At 35.9% G+C, this 17,651-nt stretch overlaps 1 protein-coding gene across 1 annotated transcript in view; it reads right to left on the bottom strand.

The window, feature by feature from the left end:
- The window catches only part of LOC140140470 (uncharacterized), a 235,312-nt gene that overhangs the window by 177,862 nt on the left and 39,799 nt on the right, over positions 1 to 17,651 (bottom strand). Inside the window, exons 18-24 of the mRNA XM_072162230.1 lie at positions 17,054 to 17,101; positions 14,408 to 14,494; positions 12,504 to 12,551; positions 9,821 to 9,889; positions 7,718 to 7,849; positions 4,979 to 5,053; positions 1,778 to 1,876 (exon numbers count right to left, since the gene is read on the bottom strand). Of these exons, the coding sequence (XP_072018331.1) occupies positions 1,778 to 1,876; positions 4,979 to 5,053; positions 7,718 to 7,849; positions 9,821 to 9,889; positions 12,504 to 12,551; positions 14,408 to 14,494; positions 17,054 to 17,101 (558 nt within the window). The remainder of the gene's footprint in view (positions 1 to 1,777; positions 1,877 to 4,978; positions 5,054 to 7,717; positions 7,850 to 9,820; positions 9,890 to 12,503; positions 12,552 to 14,407; positions 14,495 to 17,053; positions 17,102 to 17,651) is intronic.

The following is a 17,651-nucleotide window of genomic DNA, read 5'->3' as shown; positions in this document are numbered from 1 at the left end:
AATTTGTTGCCCCATGGGGGGGGACATGTCAAATTTTGTCCCCACCTGTCTATTTTTTTCATCCCATTTTAGTCATTTAATGGCACTTTATTTACTCTTTGCCATCCCCATTTTATCCCTAAAAATTTTCTGTGGGGCAATTTGCCCATGGCTTGCCCCTAGCTACGTCACTGGGGAAATTGTCCATAAGCTGCATGGTGACACCACCGAGTAAATGCACTGATTCAAATCTGCAACTGCAAAATCCAACATGGTGTTACTCTCAACTTGAGATGAGACACACTATATCCGAACAACACCCAGTACTACAATCAAGATTGTCACCTAACTTCTTTCTGAAACTGACTGTAACATACTTTAACTCTCTTCAGGCGGGTGTCGACTGCAGACGACAAGTTTCAAAATTTTTGTAAAAATTCAAAAATTTTAGAAATGTAAATTCTCATGACCATATTTGGAATCAGCGTGAAAAATGCATTAAAATGAGTACAAACAAGCCTAGTATTGGTTCAGTGGTTTTTGAGATAGGTCCTGATATTTTGATAAAATATCTCAAAACTTGGGACTTCTTATAATGTTGAAGCCTATGGCTAGCATGCAAAGCATTAACATCCATTCCAAAGGATGGAATACTCTCTGCATATTGAAAAAGTGCACCTTTTTGAATTTGGACCATTTTGGACTTGGAAGGGGGGGGGGCAGATTTTTATAGTAGAACATAATTTCTGTCACTAAATGTTAGCATAGGCCTACACAATGCGATAATAGACATTGCATTTTCCTATTTTTAGTGAAAAACTCTGTCACTAGAAATGGACCAAATTGCCAATGTCAAAAATTTAGGCATTTTAGTTAATTAGCTGTGCAGATTTATGTTTCTACTGTGAACAAATATACCAAAATACTAGGTGATCTTAAAATTAAAGCCATAATGTGTGATTTGCTTCACAACAACGCCCTCAATTTTATTCGGATTTCTACTTTTTGCATAATTATAATGCCCAGTGGTATACTAAAATACCATGTAAAAGACTAAGCCTGAAGTGGTTTAATAACAGTAAAATTTAACTTTTTGTATTAAACAAAATATTCAGAGTTCAACTATCGAGTACTTGCTAACATGTGCCGTGGATGTCAGCTTTTATGTACACATGTCGAGCGCGATGCTCTGTGCAGTTACATGTAATACGCTCGGCGAGCGTATTACACACATTGTAGGCGTTGGAATGAATCGCAATTTTCTTCGTTATACCTCATTTGTTTGGCTCGAAATAAAAAGGGGATAATGTGATCAGTGAAAACAAACATTTAAATAAGAATCTATTCTTTATGCAAATCACACATTATTGCTTTAAGCTGAGCAAAATGTAGCTGATGAGATTAATAAAAAGATTAACTAAATCTTAATTACCATTAATCGAAAAACGTCTTACGATAGCTTTCTATAGTTTCTCAAAAATAGAGAAACTCAACTGTACCCTTTTTTACATCAGTAAGGCAAAAAAAAAAAAAAAAAAAAGGTTTGTCTCAAAGCTCACAAGTGGTTTGAAAACAAATGCGAAATGCGATTTTTTTAATTTTTTATTCCCGACTTTTTTTACGGTATTTTGAGGAAAAAAGTCTGATTTTCGCCGATTTTTTCTGGAAAAACTAAAAAAAATAAAATTTTGAAATAAAAAAAATTTCCGCATTTCTTTTTTGTCAAATTGTGCGATTTTACAAATGCGCGTGCAAGCTTTGAGACATTTTTTTTTGGCCTAATGATTTTATCTCTTACCTTGTTGATCTATTTGTTGCGCTTTCAAACGTCTGATGTGATTTTGTCCATTTTGATTGACACCTAGTTGGTAGTCACTCGCTGTTGTAGCTTGGTTTCCTGAAATCATAAGAATTAATGTCAATAGACCTTTTCAAATCAGGGTTGTTGATTTTTTTGATTTTTTAAATTTTTGTAAAAAAATCAGAATTTTTTTTATTTAAATTGGATTTTTTTTTAATTTGAATTGATTTTTTATATTTTTTTTTATTCCAAGAACTGCTGTACCCCATGATAAAGTCAAAAGAGTATCAGAGGAATGCTAGTCATATGCACAATCGTACCAGGTATTTACAAAAAAAAATCAAAATATGTTTTTACATGTGAAAATTTCAAAGAAAAATGAGTAAAATCATGGGAAAACACCTGTTGAATTCTGCACCTTGAAAATGAATTTTTTGCAATAGATAAAGTAACACCATAGAGGTATTTTAATTGTACCTAAAAGTTGTAGAAACATTAGGAATGAAGTAAAACAGTCAATTTAACTTATATTTATCAAAAATGGTAAAAAATGAAAAAAGTTGATTTAAATCAGTGATTTAAAAAAATGGAGTGATTTAAATCACAATTGCGTGTATGACCCTGTTTACAATTCCAGGTCATCAACGCTAACGCAAACGCAACTATTATGTATGAACACAAATCTGTGTGAAAGACACGGTCAAGCGTTGGGTATGGCTTGTGCAAGAGATTGATATTTATATTGCAAAGACCACATGAAGACCAAATCAAATGCATTTTTCTTTCTTTTACTGTCGCATTGTGAAGTGCCAAAATAGTGGAAGTGTTAGTTCAATACATTTAGAAAATATTTCTCTGTGATGACTCATGTTGATTTTGGCTAAATTGTATTTTCACACAAAAGGGTATGTGATTCCGCTTGATTTATTGTGCACCAATTTGACGCCCTAGCTTACTGAATAAATACATGTACTGTGGTTTTCCAATCTTGATTTGAATAGGTCTATACAGTAGATCCTAGGAGAACTGACTCCATCATATATTTATGCGTCGCTCATGGCGGGCAAAATAGTGTACCTCGAATCATTCCAAAATCTCATTCCATTCGCCTGGAAACTTCAAAAGTGATTCAAAGTGTGTGGTTGTATGCATTCTGGTGTGTAACATGCAACATGTTGTGCTCTTCTCTTCACGCGGATGTCGACTGTAGACGACATGTTTCAAAACAATTTTAAAAATCCAAAAATTTCAGATACGTAACTTTGTATGACCATATTTGGAATCAGCATGAAAAATGCATTAAAATGAGTACAAACAAGCCTAGTATTGGTTCAGTAGTTCTTAAGATAGCTCTTGATATTTTGAGAAAATATTTCAAAACTTCAACTTTTTTTTCCATTGAAGCGCATGGCTAGCACGGAGAGCATTAAAGCCATTATGTTTATCCTTTTTAAAAGGTGACTAAGCCACAGAGGAAAGAATTTAAACTGAGTTTGGTCAAACCTGATTTTTTTGGCATATTTGTAATTGGATTTTGTATTGTTTTGGACAACAGAACAAATTTGAATTAAAGTCATAATTATGACTTTAAGAGAACACCACACTTAAGCTGTTAAGGTACATTTGTAGTACCGGTAATTGAGTTTTCTTTCATATTGCCCCATCAGTTTGGCTTGACCCCCTGAGCACTACCTGCTGCTCTAACATTGCCTCTGATTGGTCAATTACGTGATAAATCACCAATCAGAATGGAGCGTTGCAAATAATTCACCCCAATTTTTTTTGTGTGGTGAAATTATTCTAACAATGTTGCTGATTGGTCCAATTGATAATGAAAACTTCCTTTTGGCTAATCAGCAGGTTGTTCTCATGGGGTTAAAATGACCAGAAAACTCTCCTAATAGTTGTTATTATAATAATATTTTATAATATTTGGCAAAGAATAACCAAATTAAAATTTGCAAAATATTTCATGGACAAATCATCAATGTTCATTCTCAGTTAAAAAATTAATTTAATAAGTAAATGAATGAAACTTGACATCTTCCTTTGCACCTACTGTAATCGTGTAAGCATATTACATACTACGCATGCAGCTACAATGCGCTACATATGCGACGTGTCATGTCAAAAGCAGACACTTCTGGGCAGGATCATAAATGGAGAAATAGCCAAAAATCTGCACAGGGTGATTTTTTCACAATTTGGGTTTGTTGCGAATATCTGATGTTATTAATGTCAAAAATATTGTCTGACAGTTACAGACCGGAATATAACTGGCATCTTGTATTTTTTGAGACATTTTTCAAGGTAATTCCTACTCTCAACATTGTCAATAATATTTTTAAAGGCTGATATCTCAATTTCCAATTTTATATTACCATAACTTATGAATTCATTATCTTTGCTTAGGAATGTCCGATTCCACTGGGGAAAATGGTGTTATGGAGCAAAATATCTCTATATTTAAGATATGTAAAAACCTCAAAATTTATAACCTGCCCAAAAGTGTCTGATTTTGACATGACACGTCACATACATGTATATACACACATGCCTCAACAAGCATGTTCAGCGACAATGTGGCTACTGTTGTCTATCACCTGATAGATAACCTCTATGAACCAATACAATTTACTGCTTTCAGGCTAAACCAATGCAACTGACTTAAGCATTGCCAATAATATTTCAAGCCCTATTTAATTCAATGACGGGCATTATTTATAGAGGTTGTGCATGTGACGTATCATACCGAAAATATGGCAGACTTCACAAATGCATTCAACAAAAGCATGATTGCAATCTACCGCGACAGTTTGTCTCACACACATAACAAATGCACTACGATCAAATAGGTTGATGATCAAATACTCTCTAAATTCCTAAGATTTAAAAATAAGTCTAAGAGACTTGTTAGAATGACAAAACCTTTCAGAGACTTAAAATTCAAATCTTTATTAGAGTAAAATTTAAATCCATTAGATTTGAATTTTAAGTCTTTTCAAGGTTTTGTCTTTCTAATAAGTCCCTGGAATTTAGAGAGTAGGTTGATGACAACATTTGATTGAATGGACTGCACTGCACCATGATTACGGTGAAGGACACCGGTTCAAATCCTTTGCTTGGAGCCAATCGATAAAAGCATGCAGGGCCTCTATTATAAGAGCAAATGCAGTCAAGTGTGACACAATCACTCACCTTGCATATTGTATGGGAACATCCGACTGACTTCCACGCCATTAATTAGATATGGCCCCATTTCTATTTTTCTATCTGTATGTGAAGACAAATATGTGTAAAAAGTCAATTAACGTAATATAAATAATATACTGTTTAATATAAATAAGCAGACATGGATATGCTCATGTAACTTTCCACTTACAGTGATATCACTGGAAGTGGTCGCATATTTCTTTGCCAAAATAACAACTGTGTTGACTCTAAGGCTGGCATTTTTTGGGCTGGCTATCGGGTACCCTCCCGCGATTACATTACCCGGTCACCGATATTTAAAAAAAAAAAAAATGTTTTTTTTAATTTTTTTTTAAGTTTTTTATTTTTTAGGTTTTGTATTGTCCCTGGACCTAGACATAAATGCTAGGATCATTCATGGTTGACCTAAAAAAAAATTTCAAGATGTTTTGTATTTTTAATATGAAAACTGATAATTTGTATTCATGTCATAGTCTATTAATGATTTCAAAATGCATTGAATTTGATATTTTTTTTTGCAATTGCCGGTACCCCGTTACCCGCCCGAAAAATGCACCGGGTACCCGGGTAAAAAATTACCCGAAAATGCCAGGCCTAGTTGACTCAAGACTTCCATGTACAGGTACAGCCTCTTTGTCATGTTCAGCATGCTGTTTTCTAAGTTTTATATTGATTTGGACCTGTACAAGCATAGATAGATTATAGACCACTTTACAGTCTATAATATCGAATTGATTAATTCGAATTAAACAATTCGTTGATGTTAGCACTGGGTAGTAGCCATTACTGCCAGTAGACAGGAAGTCTAGAAAGTTGACCTCAATGCTGTGGGTGGTCTTCCTGTGCTTTTGAATAGGACAGCAGTAACCGTGGCCAATTTTTAGACCAAAATGTTGGATTTTTCAGATTTTTTTGTAAGTTTGTGAGAGCTTAACAAGACTATCCGTCGATGGATTTTTATTTCCGTTCGTGAATATTTTCTAAATTAAGTTTCTCGTAACATATTAAAAGGGCAGAGACCCCTGCTGTATAATAAATTAGCTAGGTAAGTTTTGAGTAACCTTGGTGAAAATTATCAAAAAGTGCCTATTATATTGTGTGTACGGTCCATCACCTGTCACTTGGTAGTCTTGTAACATGTCTAATGGCGCTGCCCATGGCCACTCGATGAATTGTTTAATTTGAATTAATCAATTCGATATTATAGACTGCTTTATGTGCTGTTTCACTATATGAAGAGCTTATTTCCAAACCGTGTAAGTCCACAAACACATGTTTCTTATTTACCTGTGCGATATTGCAATGGGTTGTGATGCTATAGGTATAGTAATTTCAGTTGGATGCACCATTACAAAGCAAACAGTGGATGGGTGCACAGTAACAATACTGTGTGAGGCCTTGGGTTTCATTGCATTGTTATTCTTGTTGATGGTACAACTCATTGTTGCTAATGTCAAACTTGTCAAAGTAATTGTGATTGTATCACACAAGTAATGAGAAACATGTGGTTGTGGACTTATAAATTTGGAAATAAGCTCTTCATATGTAGATCACCTGAAGTGGTGTATGAAGTAAATTCAGCACCTGATTAACATATGGTATACGCACTTATCTCCTGAGATTGTTACTTTACATACCACCTTAGGTGATCTAATGGGTATGTAATGTAACTTGTATGACCATTCAACAATTGAGAAAATATACACTTTTATTGCAGGAAAACCTGAGACTAAAACAGTCTCTGGTAAAACCATTTCTATTATCTGTTCCAACTTTGATGACACCTTTCAATTTCAAAGAGGTATTAGACCGATTTGATGAGATAGGTGTCCTGTTCAATTCTTAGCAAATCAAGGCTGCAGATTGAATACTTCCATTTCTTTTTATAACCACAAATCTCCTCTGACAGTGAATGGAATTTGTCCAATGTGACGTCAAGAGGTGTTACTGTAGCTGGAACGTATAGATGAGTTGACCTCAATGTTTATCAACAAAGGTAAGGGATTGGTATATCGATATGCTTGAGTGAACCCCATGCAACCATTACACAGTTCAATAGTGGCGGAAGTTTTAAAAACACAAGCCCTGAACAAAATATGATGCGCGTGCATACTGCCAGGCAAAAAAAATGGAAATTGTGATGATGCATGCGCATACTGCCAGGCATTGACGTCAAAAGTCAACTCATCTATACGGTCCACAACTTATAAGTTTCCCCCTAATACTTTTTAAAATAAATAGACAAATATAGTAAAAAATTAAAAAATGTAAAAAGTTAGGTGTAGCCTTATTTGCTTTATACACATGTGGACCAATTTATAGAGTCACACATCATTGCACTCAGTCATAATAGTTAATTGTGTAAAAAACAACGCCGTTTTAAAAGTTGAATCTGAGTCCATATGCTGACTAAGTGATGTAACAACCAGATTAACTACCATAGCAATAGGTGAGAACAATTTTTGAACAAAGATAAACCACGCTGCACTGGTACGTTCATGCGGTACCTCTGCATTGAACCATTATCATGCTGATCACTTGCACCTGTAAGATTAGTATCTTTGAAAAGATCTGTATTGTATTCAATCTATGATTGCAGACATACACAGGTGGTGAGTGCAACCTGCTTGTAGTGCAGGGTGATAATTTCAAAAATTGTATTTATCTATTGCTATGGTAGTTAATCCTCTTATTACGTCACTTATACCGCGAATTCATATTTACCTGTGTTATATATATTATTATTGCTTAAGATGTTACCCAGGTTCAGATTGTTGCCACCTACTTGCCTATCCGTACGAATTTTAATCTGTTGCTTGACCACATTCTGTTGATTGACCACATTCTGTTGATTAACTAAATAATTATTAAAAAAAAAACACAATTAGATTTGGGCTTTTCTATGTAATCCAAACTCCCCCTGTGGATGATTAAGCTAAATCCTTCCTACGAGGGAGTATGGGTTTCACATTCAGTTTAAGAAACATAATTTGGTAAATCATTTAAGGGGTGGGGTATGAACGTTTGGACAGTATTTATTGTGGGACATTAGAGCACATCGGACTTATCAAATTGCATTCTGAATACGCAGAATGTCCTTCTGATATCAAATAATTTTGATTTTTTGAAATTTGCAATGTAATACACATTTTATGGCAAATGATTAAAAATTGATATTATTACTAAGACTTGGTCTTATTCACTACCAATTCGGAAAAAAAATCAAGGTATCATTTACAAAATTATCTATTTCTTGAAAAGTATTGATGCTATATGTATATAATTTTGGTATCGTTTTAAAGCCTTGTGCTTACATTTTTATTCAAATCATGAATGTCAAAAATGCGACTTGTTCCGGCTTTGTCAGAACGGGTCACATATATAATCACAGCATCACCATTTGCTGAAGATGCTATATGTGATTGGACACCACGAATCAGCCGTAAACTCGGCCCTCGGTCAATTTTGTTTTATTTCGTGTTTAGAAAATATATATCATAAGCTTTCAAATGGTATATCATTTGACTTCAAATGATATCTAGAAGCGGGGTTATGGTTTGTTGAACTCTGTTGCTTCAACAAAATTGTACTTTTTTTCAATTCTACGTGTATCTCTTTTTCCACATTTCTGGTAATAAATATCAAACAGTCATAATTGGCGGTCATTTCAAATCATCCCCAAGTCAACGAGGTTCAGGAATGTCCTCTCATTGTTAATTGTTGGTTATACAGACCTAGACAAAAATACAATGCTTTGTTATCCACCACTTGAACAGGATTTAGCCAAAGCAAACAAAGACAAGATCTATTTCTATAGAAATAGGTAGAAGCTTATTATCCTCTTCAGCAATAGGATTATTGATTGGTTTAAGGGATCTAAAATGAGCGTTTATTGCGTTTCGACAGTATTTTTTGTGGGACATGAGAGCATATCAGACCTATCGAATTGCATTCTGAATCGAAGCATGTCTTTCTGATATCAAATAATTTTCATTTTTGAAAATCACAATATAATACAAATTTTATGACAAATTATAAAAATTTGATATTTTTCAAATTTTTGATATATAACAGTCCTCGAAGTAAATTATATAAATCTAATGATATATTCTTAAAGTGTATGTAGCAGGGAGGAAAAGCCGACGGTCAATTGAAAATTTTGACCTTTCATATTGAAGATATGGATTTTTCCCAAAAGACCTTATTTTTGTTTGGTGTTTTGGGGAAAAAAATCCATATCTTCAATACGAAAGGTCAAAATTTTCAATTGATCGTCGGCTTTTTATCCCACCTACATACACTTTAAGTATAAATCATCAGATTTATAAAGTTTACTTCAAGTACTGTTAAATATCAAAAATATCAATTTTAATGATTTGCCATAAAATGTGTATTAAATTGCGAATTTCAAAAAATCAAAATTATTTGATATCAGAATGACATTCTTCGTATTCAGAATGCAATTGATATGTCTGATGTGCTCTAATGTCCCAAAATAAATACTGTCCAAACGCTCATACCCCAGCCCTTAAACAGTGTTTGATAAGATACTTGTCGCACCGAATTGAGATACCTATGAATACGACTTTCACGCATATTTTACACTGTAACTCAGAATACAATTTGCCGAGTTTACGGCTCATTCGTAGTGTCCAATCACATATTACACCTAGCTAGCGGAAACAGTCCAGGTGAGCAAAAAATAGTGTAGTATTGAAGTTAAACTCTTTAATTATTTTCATCTACCATTATATGTATGAATCTACTCGTATGGCAAAGATAGTTTTTCAAAACAACATAAATGTCAATCTTTCACTTCACACTAACCTGATGTTCGTTGTCCTGTTTTTCTTGTAATTGTTGTTTCTTTTCTCACAGCTGAATATCCTGGTCCGGCTGCAAAGGAAACATGATACTTTGATTATTCAACCCCCTGAGCACTACCTGTCGATCTAACATTGCCTCTGATTGGTCAATTACATGATAACTTCATTTTAATCACCAATCAGGATGGAGCTTTGCAAATAATTTACCTCAATTTTTTTGTGTGGAGAAATTATTCTAACAATGTTGCTGATTGGTCCAATTGATAATGAAAACAATTAGTGGGTTTTTAGCGGGTTTGCCGTCGGACAAGTTTAGAACTGTCAAGCTTTTGTCAGGATTAGCTCCTACTTCTTCAGGACAAAGTACCTAAGAATGAGACATGTAGACTGCCCCTGTAGACCGTCCCTTGTCAACAGAGAACAAGCAGATCTCGCCTATTTGCTAAATTTAAAGGTTTGGTGGCTCTGAAATGAGCCGTTCACTGAAGACTGCCCCTTGTCAACAGAGAACAAGCAGATCTCGCCTATCTGCTAAATTTAAAGATTTGGTGGCTCTGAAAAGAGCCGTTCACTGAAGACTGCCCTTTGTCAACAAAAAAACAAGCAGACCTCGTCTATCTGCTAAATTTAAAAGTGAGAAACTTGGGGATGAGGTTGACCTGTGAAGCGTCGGAAATCAGAGTTAATGAAACTTCTACTACTATCAATAAAAATGACGGCAAGGACATCAGTCATATGTGGCGCTCTCTATTTCCAAACAACCAATCACAGAGCCGCTAATCTTTACCACGTCATATGTGGCGCTCTCTATTTTCAAACAACCAATCACAGAGCCGCTAATCTTTACCACGTCCGCAATTAAGTGATATAAGTGCTCATCGTGCATACAATCAATCAATCGGTCCATGAGTGACCAAACGGTTCCTGATAAGCCATATACTTCAACGACAGTATATGCAGTCTACGTGTTCTCTGTTGACAAGAGGCAGTCTTCAATGAACAGCTCTTTTTCAGAGCCAACAAACCTTTTAAATATAGCATATAGGCGAGATCTGCTTGTTTTCTGTTGACAAGGGGCAGTCTTCAGTGAACGGCTCTTTTCAGAGCCACCAAACCTTGAAATTTAGCAGATAGGCAAGGTCTGCTTGTTTTTCTGTTGACAAGGGGCAGTCTTCAGTGAATGGCTCTTTTCAGAGCCACCAAATCTTTAAATTTAGCAGATAGGCGAAATCTGCTTGTTCTCTGTTGACAAGGGGCAGTCTTCAGTGAACGGCTCTTTTCAGAGACACCAAATCTTTAAATTTAGCAGATAGGCGAGATCTGCTTGTTCTCTGTTGACAAGGGGCAGTCTTCAGTGAACGGCCCTTTTCAGAGCCATCAGCAGACAAGGGGCGGTCTCTTTCTTAGGTACTTTGTCCTGAAGATGTCACAGCTACTCCTGACGAAAGCTTGACAATTCTAAACTTGTGTGACGGCAAACCCGCTAAAAACCCACTAATTGTTATGAATTCCCGTCGTTGAAAGTCTAGCCCACAATTTGATAATGAAAACTTTTTTTTTGGCCAATTGGCAGGTAATTCTCATGGGGTTAAGTTCCATACAGTATTTGACCTGTACACCCTGATATTAAGTTTAGTACTTATTTTATTGTCAGCATATTTGCAAATGACAAATGTGCTGCGATCAAGCTAAATGAGTCTGATGTCAATCAAAATCAAAATTCAGTTTTTAATTTCATTACATGAGCTATTCTCAGAGCTTTATTTGCTGACAAACCCCATCATAATTAGACTTACCATATACCAGAGATAAGACCATTTTAGTGTTGCTCAGTACAATAAAATACACAGCAAGTTGAATACTATTAACCCCATGAGAACTACCTGCCGATTGGCCAAAAAGAAATTTTCATTATCAATTGGACCAAACAGCAACATTGTTAGAATAATTTCACCATGCAAAAAAAATTGAGGTGAGTTATTTGCAAAGCTCCATTCTGATTGGTGATTAAAGTGAAGATATCATGTAATTGACCAATCAGAGGCAATGTTAGATCGGCAGGTAGTTCTCAGGAGGTTAATATTGGCTATATCTCAAAATCAAAATTTCCAACATGCTCAATCGCATCACAAATTTGGAACTGAAAACCAAGATAAAATTTGACAACGAAAATAGAGTTATAATGAAAGTACAAGAGAGGGGCAAGTGTGAGAGAGGGCGGTATACAAGGAGAGAACAGAAGACAGATAGATATTTTGGTGGTCATTTTGAAACCGCCCTCTATAGCGGAGTTTCCCATATTTCCCCAAGGTTGGACACAAATCTTCTTACTCAGCACCCTCGAAAGTACAAAAGCTCAGTCGAAATGTCCCATAAGTGAACTATTTTATGGCTTGTCATTTAATGATATTTTGGTGGCTATTTTGAAAAAGGTCCTCTAGCCGGAATTAATTCCCCACATTTCCCTGAGGATGGACCCAAAATTCATGTTCAAAACTTCTTCACCTCGTTAGTCTCATGGGGTCCCATAGCAGAAAGAGAAGACAGGGAAATAGAGTAAGCAGAAAGAAGGTAGAGACAAAGAGACAAAAAAAAAACCCCATGAGATGGAAAAAGAAAGGCAGAGAGTAGGAACCACAGAGAGCACAGAGTGAGAGAAAGAGAAAGGACATACATCAATGTACCTTGATTTGTCTGACTTCCTATTGCTTGACCCGCAAGCCCCTTTCGACCTGGAAAGGAATGCAAACAAAAAATAAACAAATTAAATTACTATGATGCAGTGGCAAAGATCATGCAATAAACACATATACCAGCTGATTATCTAGAAAACCTTGGGATGGCACTGTTCCTATACCTTGTGTTTTTGAGATTCTGATGGGTAATTAGTGCAATTGTTTTGGGGCAGGCCAGCCCCTGTCAACTTTCTTAATATATATTTTTGATGTTTTCCTTTATAAACTGCAATAATATTCTGTTGTATTGTGCTGTTGTTTAAAATGCCTGCGGATGCGGTCGCACCCCCAAATTTGTAAGCAAAAACAAAAAGTCCTAAGTATCATAATTTGAGAGCGTAGCAAGCAAGGTTTTTTACGCTTTTTTGGTCAAAAAAGGTCAAAATTTGGGAATGAGAGTCCACTTTTCACAAAATTGCCCACCTTCTTGAAAAAAGTTCACTTTTTCAAAATCAGCACCCCATCTGAAAAAATCCTGCGTACAGGCCTGCTCACATCTCTGATTCTCCTGGCACTCAAGTCCATAATTCCAAATGTCTGATGAACGTCTTTGCATCATACACATGTACACAAGCTTGTAAAATTTCCTCAATTTGCACAAAGATTAATGTTATAATGTACAATGTACGAGGGTCATTCAAAAAGTGCTGCCTCCATCCACAATGTGGGTCCCACATATCTCAGCTTCTGCAAAGATTAGCCCTTTCATATATTCCATGCTTATGACCTAGGGGTTTATAGAGCTTGTGAGAAAGTTTAATTTTAATATCATAATTTTATGTGGAAATAAATAAATGAAGGAATATCTTTTTCCATTTGTTATAGGCAAAGTAAAAAGAAAATCAGGATTCAGTGTTGCGGAAATGGAGAAAATATGCACATATATCTACAAAAAAGACATAAGTAGACCAAATTGAAGCAACCATAACATATCTTGTGGTCACTTCAGATGGCGTTTTCCTGGACCATGTTTGTACAGAAAGTCAATGGATGCGATTTACTGGTGTGCATCATAATGAGACAACCTGTGATGCCAATGCCACACCTTAGGTGCACAATTGGGCTACTTGGCGATCACTTGCCGCTACTCAATAAAGCATGCCGCAACTTGCCTAAAATTGGGCTACTTTTGTCAGACCATGGCAGTAATTTAACATATTTTCCTTTCAATTTATATATAAAGGTTTTGAGTCTCTGAAACTCCAAACTGCAATACAATGGGTTCTTGTGTCCATTTAAAGTCATAATCAGTGATTTGCTCATCCACACTGAAAAGTTTAGGCAATACTGGAGAAAAGTTTAGGCAACACTGGAGAAAAGTTTAGGCAATACTGGAGAAAAGTTTTGGCAACACTGGAGAAAAGTTTTGGCAACACTGGAGAAAAGTTTAGGCAACACTGGAGAAAAGTTTAGGCAACACTGGAGAAAAGTTTAGGCAACACTGGAGAAAAGTTTAGGCAACACTGGAGAAAAGTTTTGGCAACACTGGAGAAAAGTTTTGGCAACACTGGAGAAAAGTTTTGGCAACACTGGAGAAAAGTTTGGGCAAAACTGGAGAAAAGTTTGGGCAACACTGGAGAAAAGTTTGGGCAACACTGGAGAAAAGTTTGGGCAACACTGGAGAAAAGTTTAGGCAACACTGGAGAAAAGTTTAGGCAACACTGGAGAAAAGTTTAGGCAACACTGGAGAAAAGTTTTGGCAACACTGGAGAAAAGTTTTGGCAACACTGGAGAAAAGTTTGGGCAACACTGGAGAAAAGTTTGGGCAACACTGGAGAAAAGTTTTGGCAACACTGGAGAAAAGTTTAGGCAACACTGGAGACAACAAGAAGTATCATTTTATATTTACATACCCTTCACTCCTGTTATTCCAGCTCGTCCAAGTTGTAACGTCTTATAGCCAACTTTATTTTTCGTTTGGGTAATTGTCATCATATTATCTATGGAAAAAGCATACATACAGGTTATTTAAAGAATAAATGATACAAATTTTTATTGTTTAATATGTATGTTGTCATAGGGGATGGGCAGGTCCAATATTTTGGTGATATCCACTACAATGAAACAATGGTCATGCCTATGCATGGTGCAATATAAATGCGTGTTGAGTTGGAAACTTAATATTTGTGTGCATCTTAATGAAGTGCATGCAGCTATTTTAATTTGAATGCACTTCTGTTTATTTTTGTTAAGACTTTCCCGTTTCAGTATCTTATGTGAATTCCGAAACGAGAAGGCACCATTGTTTTATATAATTATAATGCATGGTACACAACCAGCTTACGCTGGACAGATAGTGGCTGTCTTGCATGCTGGGGGGGGGGGGACTCATATATAAAAGTTGTAAGCATGGGTGTGAATGCACTTCAGAAAAGAACCCTTAACAAGGACAACCATTGTGTCTTCAAAATGACCCTTGACAAGGACAATGTTACAAGTGGATTAAAACCCAACCCTTTTCTCATAATTTATAACCTCATTAATGCTCTGCGTGCTAGCCATGCGCTTCAATGGAAAAAATTCAAATTTTGAAATATTTTCTCAAAATATTAAGAGCTATCTTAAGAACTACTGAATCAATACTAGGCTTGTTTGTACTCATTTTAATGCATTTTTCATGCTGATTCTAGATATGGTCATGAAAATTTACATTTCTGAAATTTTTGAATATTGAATTTTTTTTAAAACTTGTCGTCTGCAGTCGACACCCGCGTGAAGAGAGTTAATATACGTAGCAAGTGCGATCCAATCAAAACATATTGATTGCCTGACCGCTCACTAATTGCGCGGCCATTAATAACTCACAATGACTCCTGACGCGCTACAATGACTTCTGTGTGTGTGTGTATACACTAAGCGTTATGGCAACGAACACGCCTACACGATGCCTCACACTTCTGTGATTGGTAGCTCTTGTTGTCGGCACAAATGGTAATCGGCCTAGTCGATTTTTTTGTAGGGTAGGTAATAACAATAATTAAAACTGGTTATATTTAACAACGTTTTATGACATAAAATGCCATTTGATTTGTTCAAAATATCAGATACGATGATAATGAATGACAATAATAACTTTGCACCATCTATTTTAAGTTCATTGTGTGAAATTGTCAAGTTTCTTTTTGGGCCTCGGAAAAATACCTCTGCCCAAAACAAACTCTCCGATTTCACAAAATGACCTCAAAATAGATGGTGCGCAGTAATTATTGTCTAATTTTTGCCTGCATTATTAGGGCAATATTATCTTATTATGACGATTGCAGGGTAAGAATGTGATTGGATTTAACTACCTTTAGCATGGACACATGGTGTCAAAAAAGACACCCTTATTTGCTATAATCAATGATTTTGAGACCCTTAACACGGTTTTTGTTTCACACACATGTTTACAATTTTTTATATGAGTGGCCCCTGGGACATGTTGTAGCTAAATCAGGAAGATTGTTAATACAGCGATTCGCAAACTGTGGGTCACAACCCTTTTGGGAGTCGCTGCCTCTTCCAAAAGGGGTCGCGGGACATTTGCGGGAAAAATAATATATCTCTGTGCATTGAAGTGCAGGGTACCCTTGTATTGGTCATGTAACCCCATTTTGACACATGTTAGCATTAAAAATTTTTGCGCACAAAATTATGTGGGACGACTCGGAAATTGTACCACCCCATCCATTTGGACATTTTTCCCAGTATACCACTGATCAGATTCGGTAAGTAACAGCATCTCTATTATGCTGTGGGTCGCGCCATATTTTTCTTACAAAATTTGGGTCACAATAGATAACCTTTTGACATTTTTCCTATGAACTCTCACCACCTGCAATATGGCACCTATTGTTTATTTTAGGCTTAAGTTTACTGTTTACGCAAAATGGAAAAATCACACAAAATTGGCAATTTTGAAAATGGAAAATGGAAATCTGCAATATGATAAAGTGGTAAAAATAATAATTAAAAAAAATATTGTAACAATAAAAAAAATCAATATAGGAACAAAACAAGTTATTTAAATGCAATTTTAAAGGATATACAATGTGAATAGTTCTTTGCCCATAGACCCACAAAAATATTTCTAACATATTAGGGCTGACTTCAGTAAAAATGTTACTATAGTTTTCAGCACAGAACTTCAGCAGTCGCCAAATTGGCGCAGTTTATGGCGTATACGGAAGTGTGGTTCTGATTGGCTAATTGAATCACGTCATCATCACATCGGCACCTCATTTGCTGGCCAAGCAGTGCAGCAACGCGTGACCTAGTTCTTTTTACGCGATAATCAGACAGGGGAGACAACAGTTATTTGCTGAATTGTATAGATATTAAGCTTTTGAAATTGTTTTGTCATTATGTATGCATGGCCACAAGGAAGAACTTTTGTTGTATTGGGCCTCTGTGTTGAAATAAAATCTATTGAGCAGTCAATTAAACAACTTTCCATAAAATACCGATTTCTGCATGTCAGGTTTTTTTTCATAACAAAAATGTGTTTGAAAAAAACTTACTTGTGAAAGCATCCGTATCAGCAGTTGAAAACGGCAATGCTGGCATAGCTGGAAAGGGAAAAAACCAAACAAGTGATGAGTCCCGGTTCAAAATGCAATATATACCATCTTTGGGCATCAATCGGGGGGTGGGGCAGCAGGGGAACATGTTGTTCCAACTTTTGGCAAAATTACCCATTACTACGGCTGTGTCTTATTTCTTACAGGATCTTCTTCTTTCTTTCTTTCTTTCTTCTTCTGTCGACCTTTATATTTGCTCTAGCACTGACATGCTTACACCGATTTTGACCTAACTTGGTCATAACTATCATTGACCATGCCCCAACATGTCACATGAAACTTGTGGGGTCAAAGGTCACGTAGGGGTCATAGGGGTAAAAAATGTGATTTTAACTCAAAATGCTTCTTCTCCTACAGATTACGTAGGACAGTGACGCCACTTGCACACATGCATTGTTATTATCCAGTGTCTATGGGGTCCTCACAGATTTGGGGTCAAAGGTCATTGAGGGGTCATTTCCGGTATAAAACGAAAAACCTTCAAAAAATTGTATTTGCTAAGAAAAACATGGGCCAGTAACGGTATGTTCATAAATGA

Source organism: Amphiura filiformis, chromosome 19, assembly GCF_039555335.1.
Source record: "Amphiura filiformis chromosome 19, Afil_fr2py, whole genome shotgun sequence".
Classification (NCBI taxonomy): Eukaryota; Metazoa; Echinodermata; class Ophiuroidea; order Amphilepidida; family Amphiuridae; genus Amphiura; species Amphiura filiformis.
This window is presented reverse-complemented; position numbering and strand designations above follow the sequence as displayed.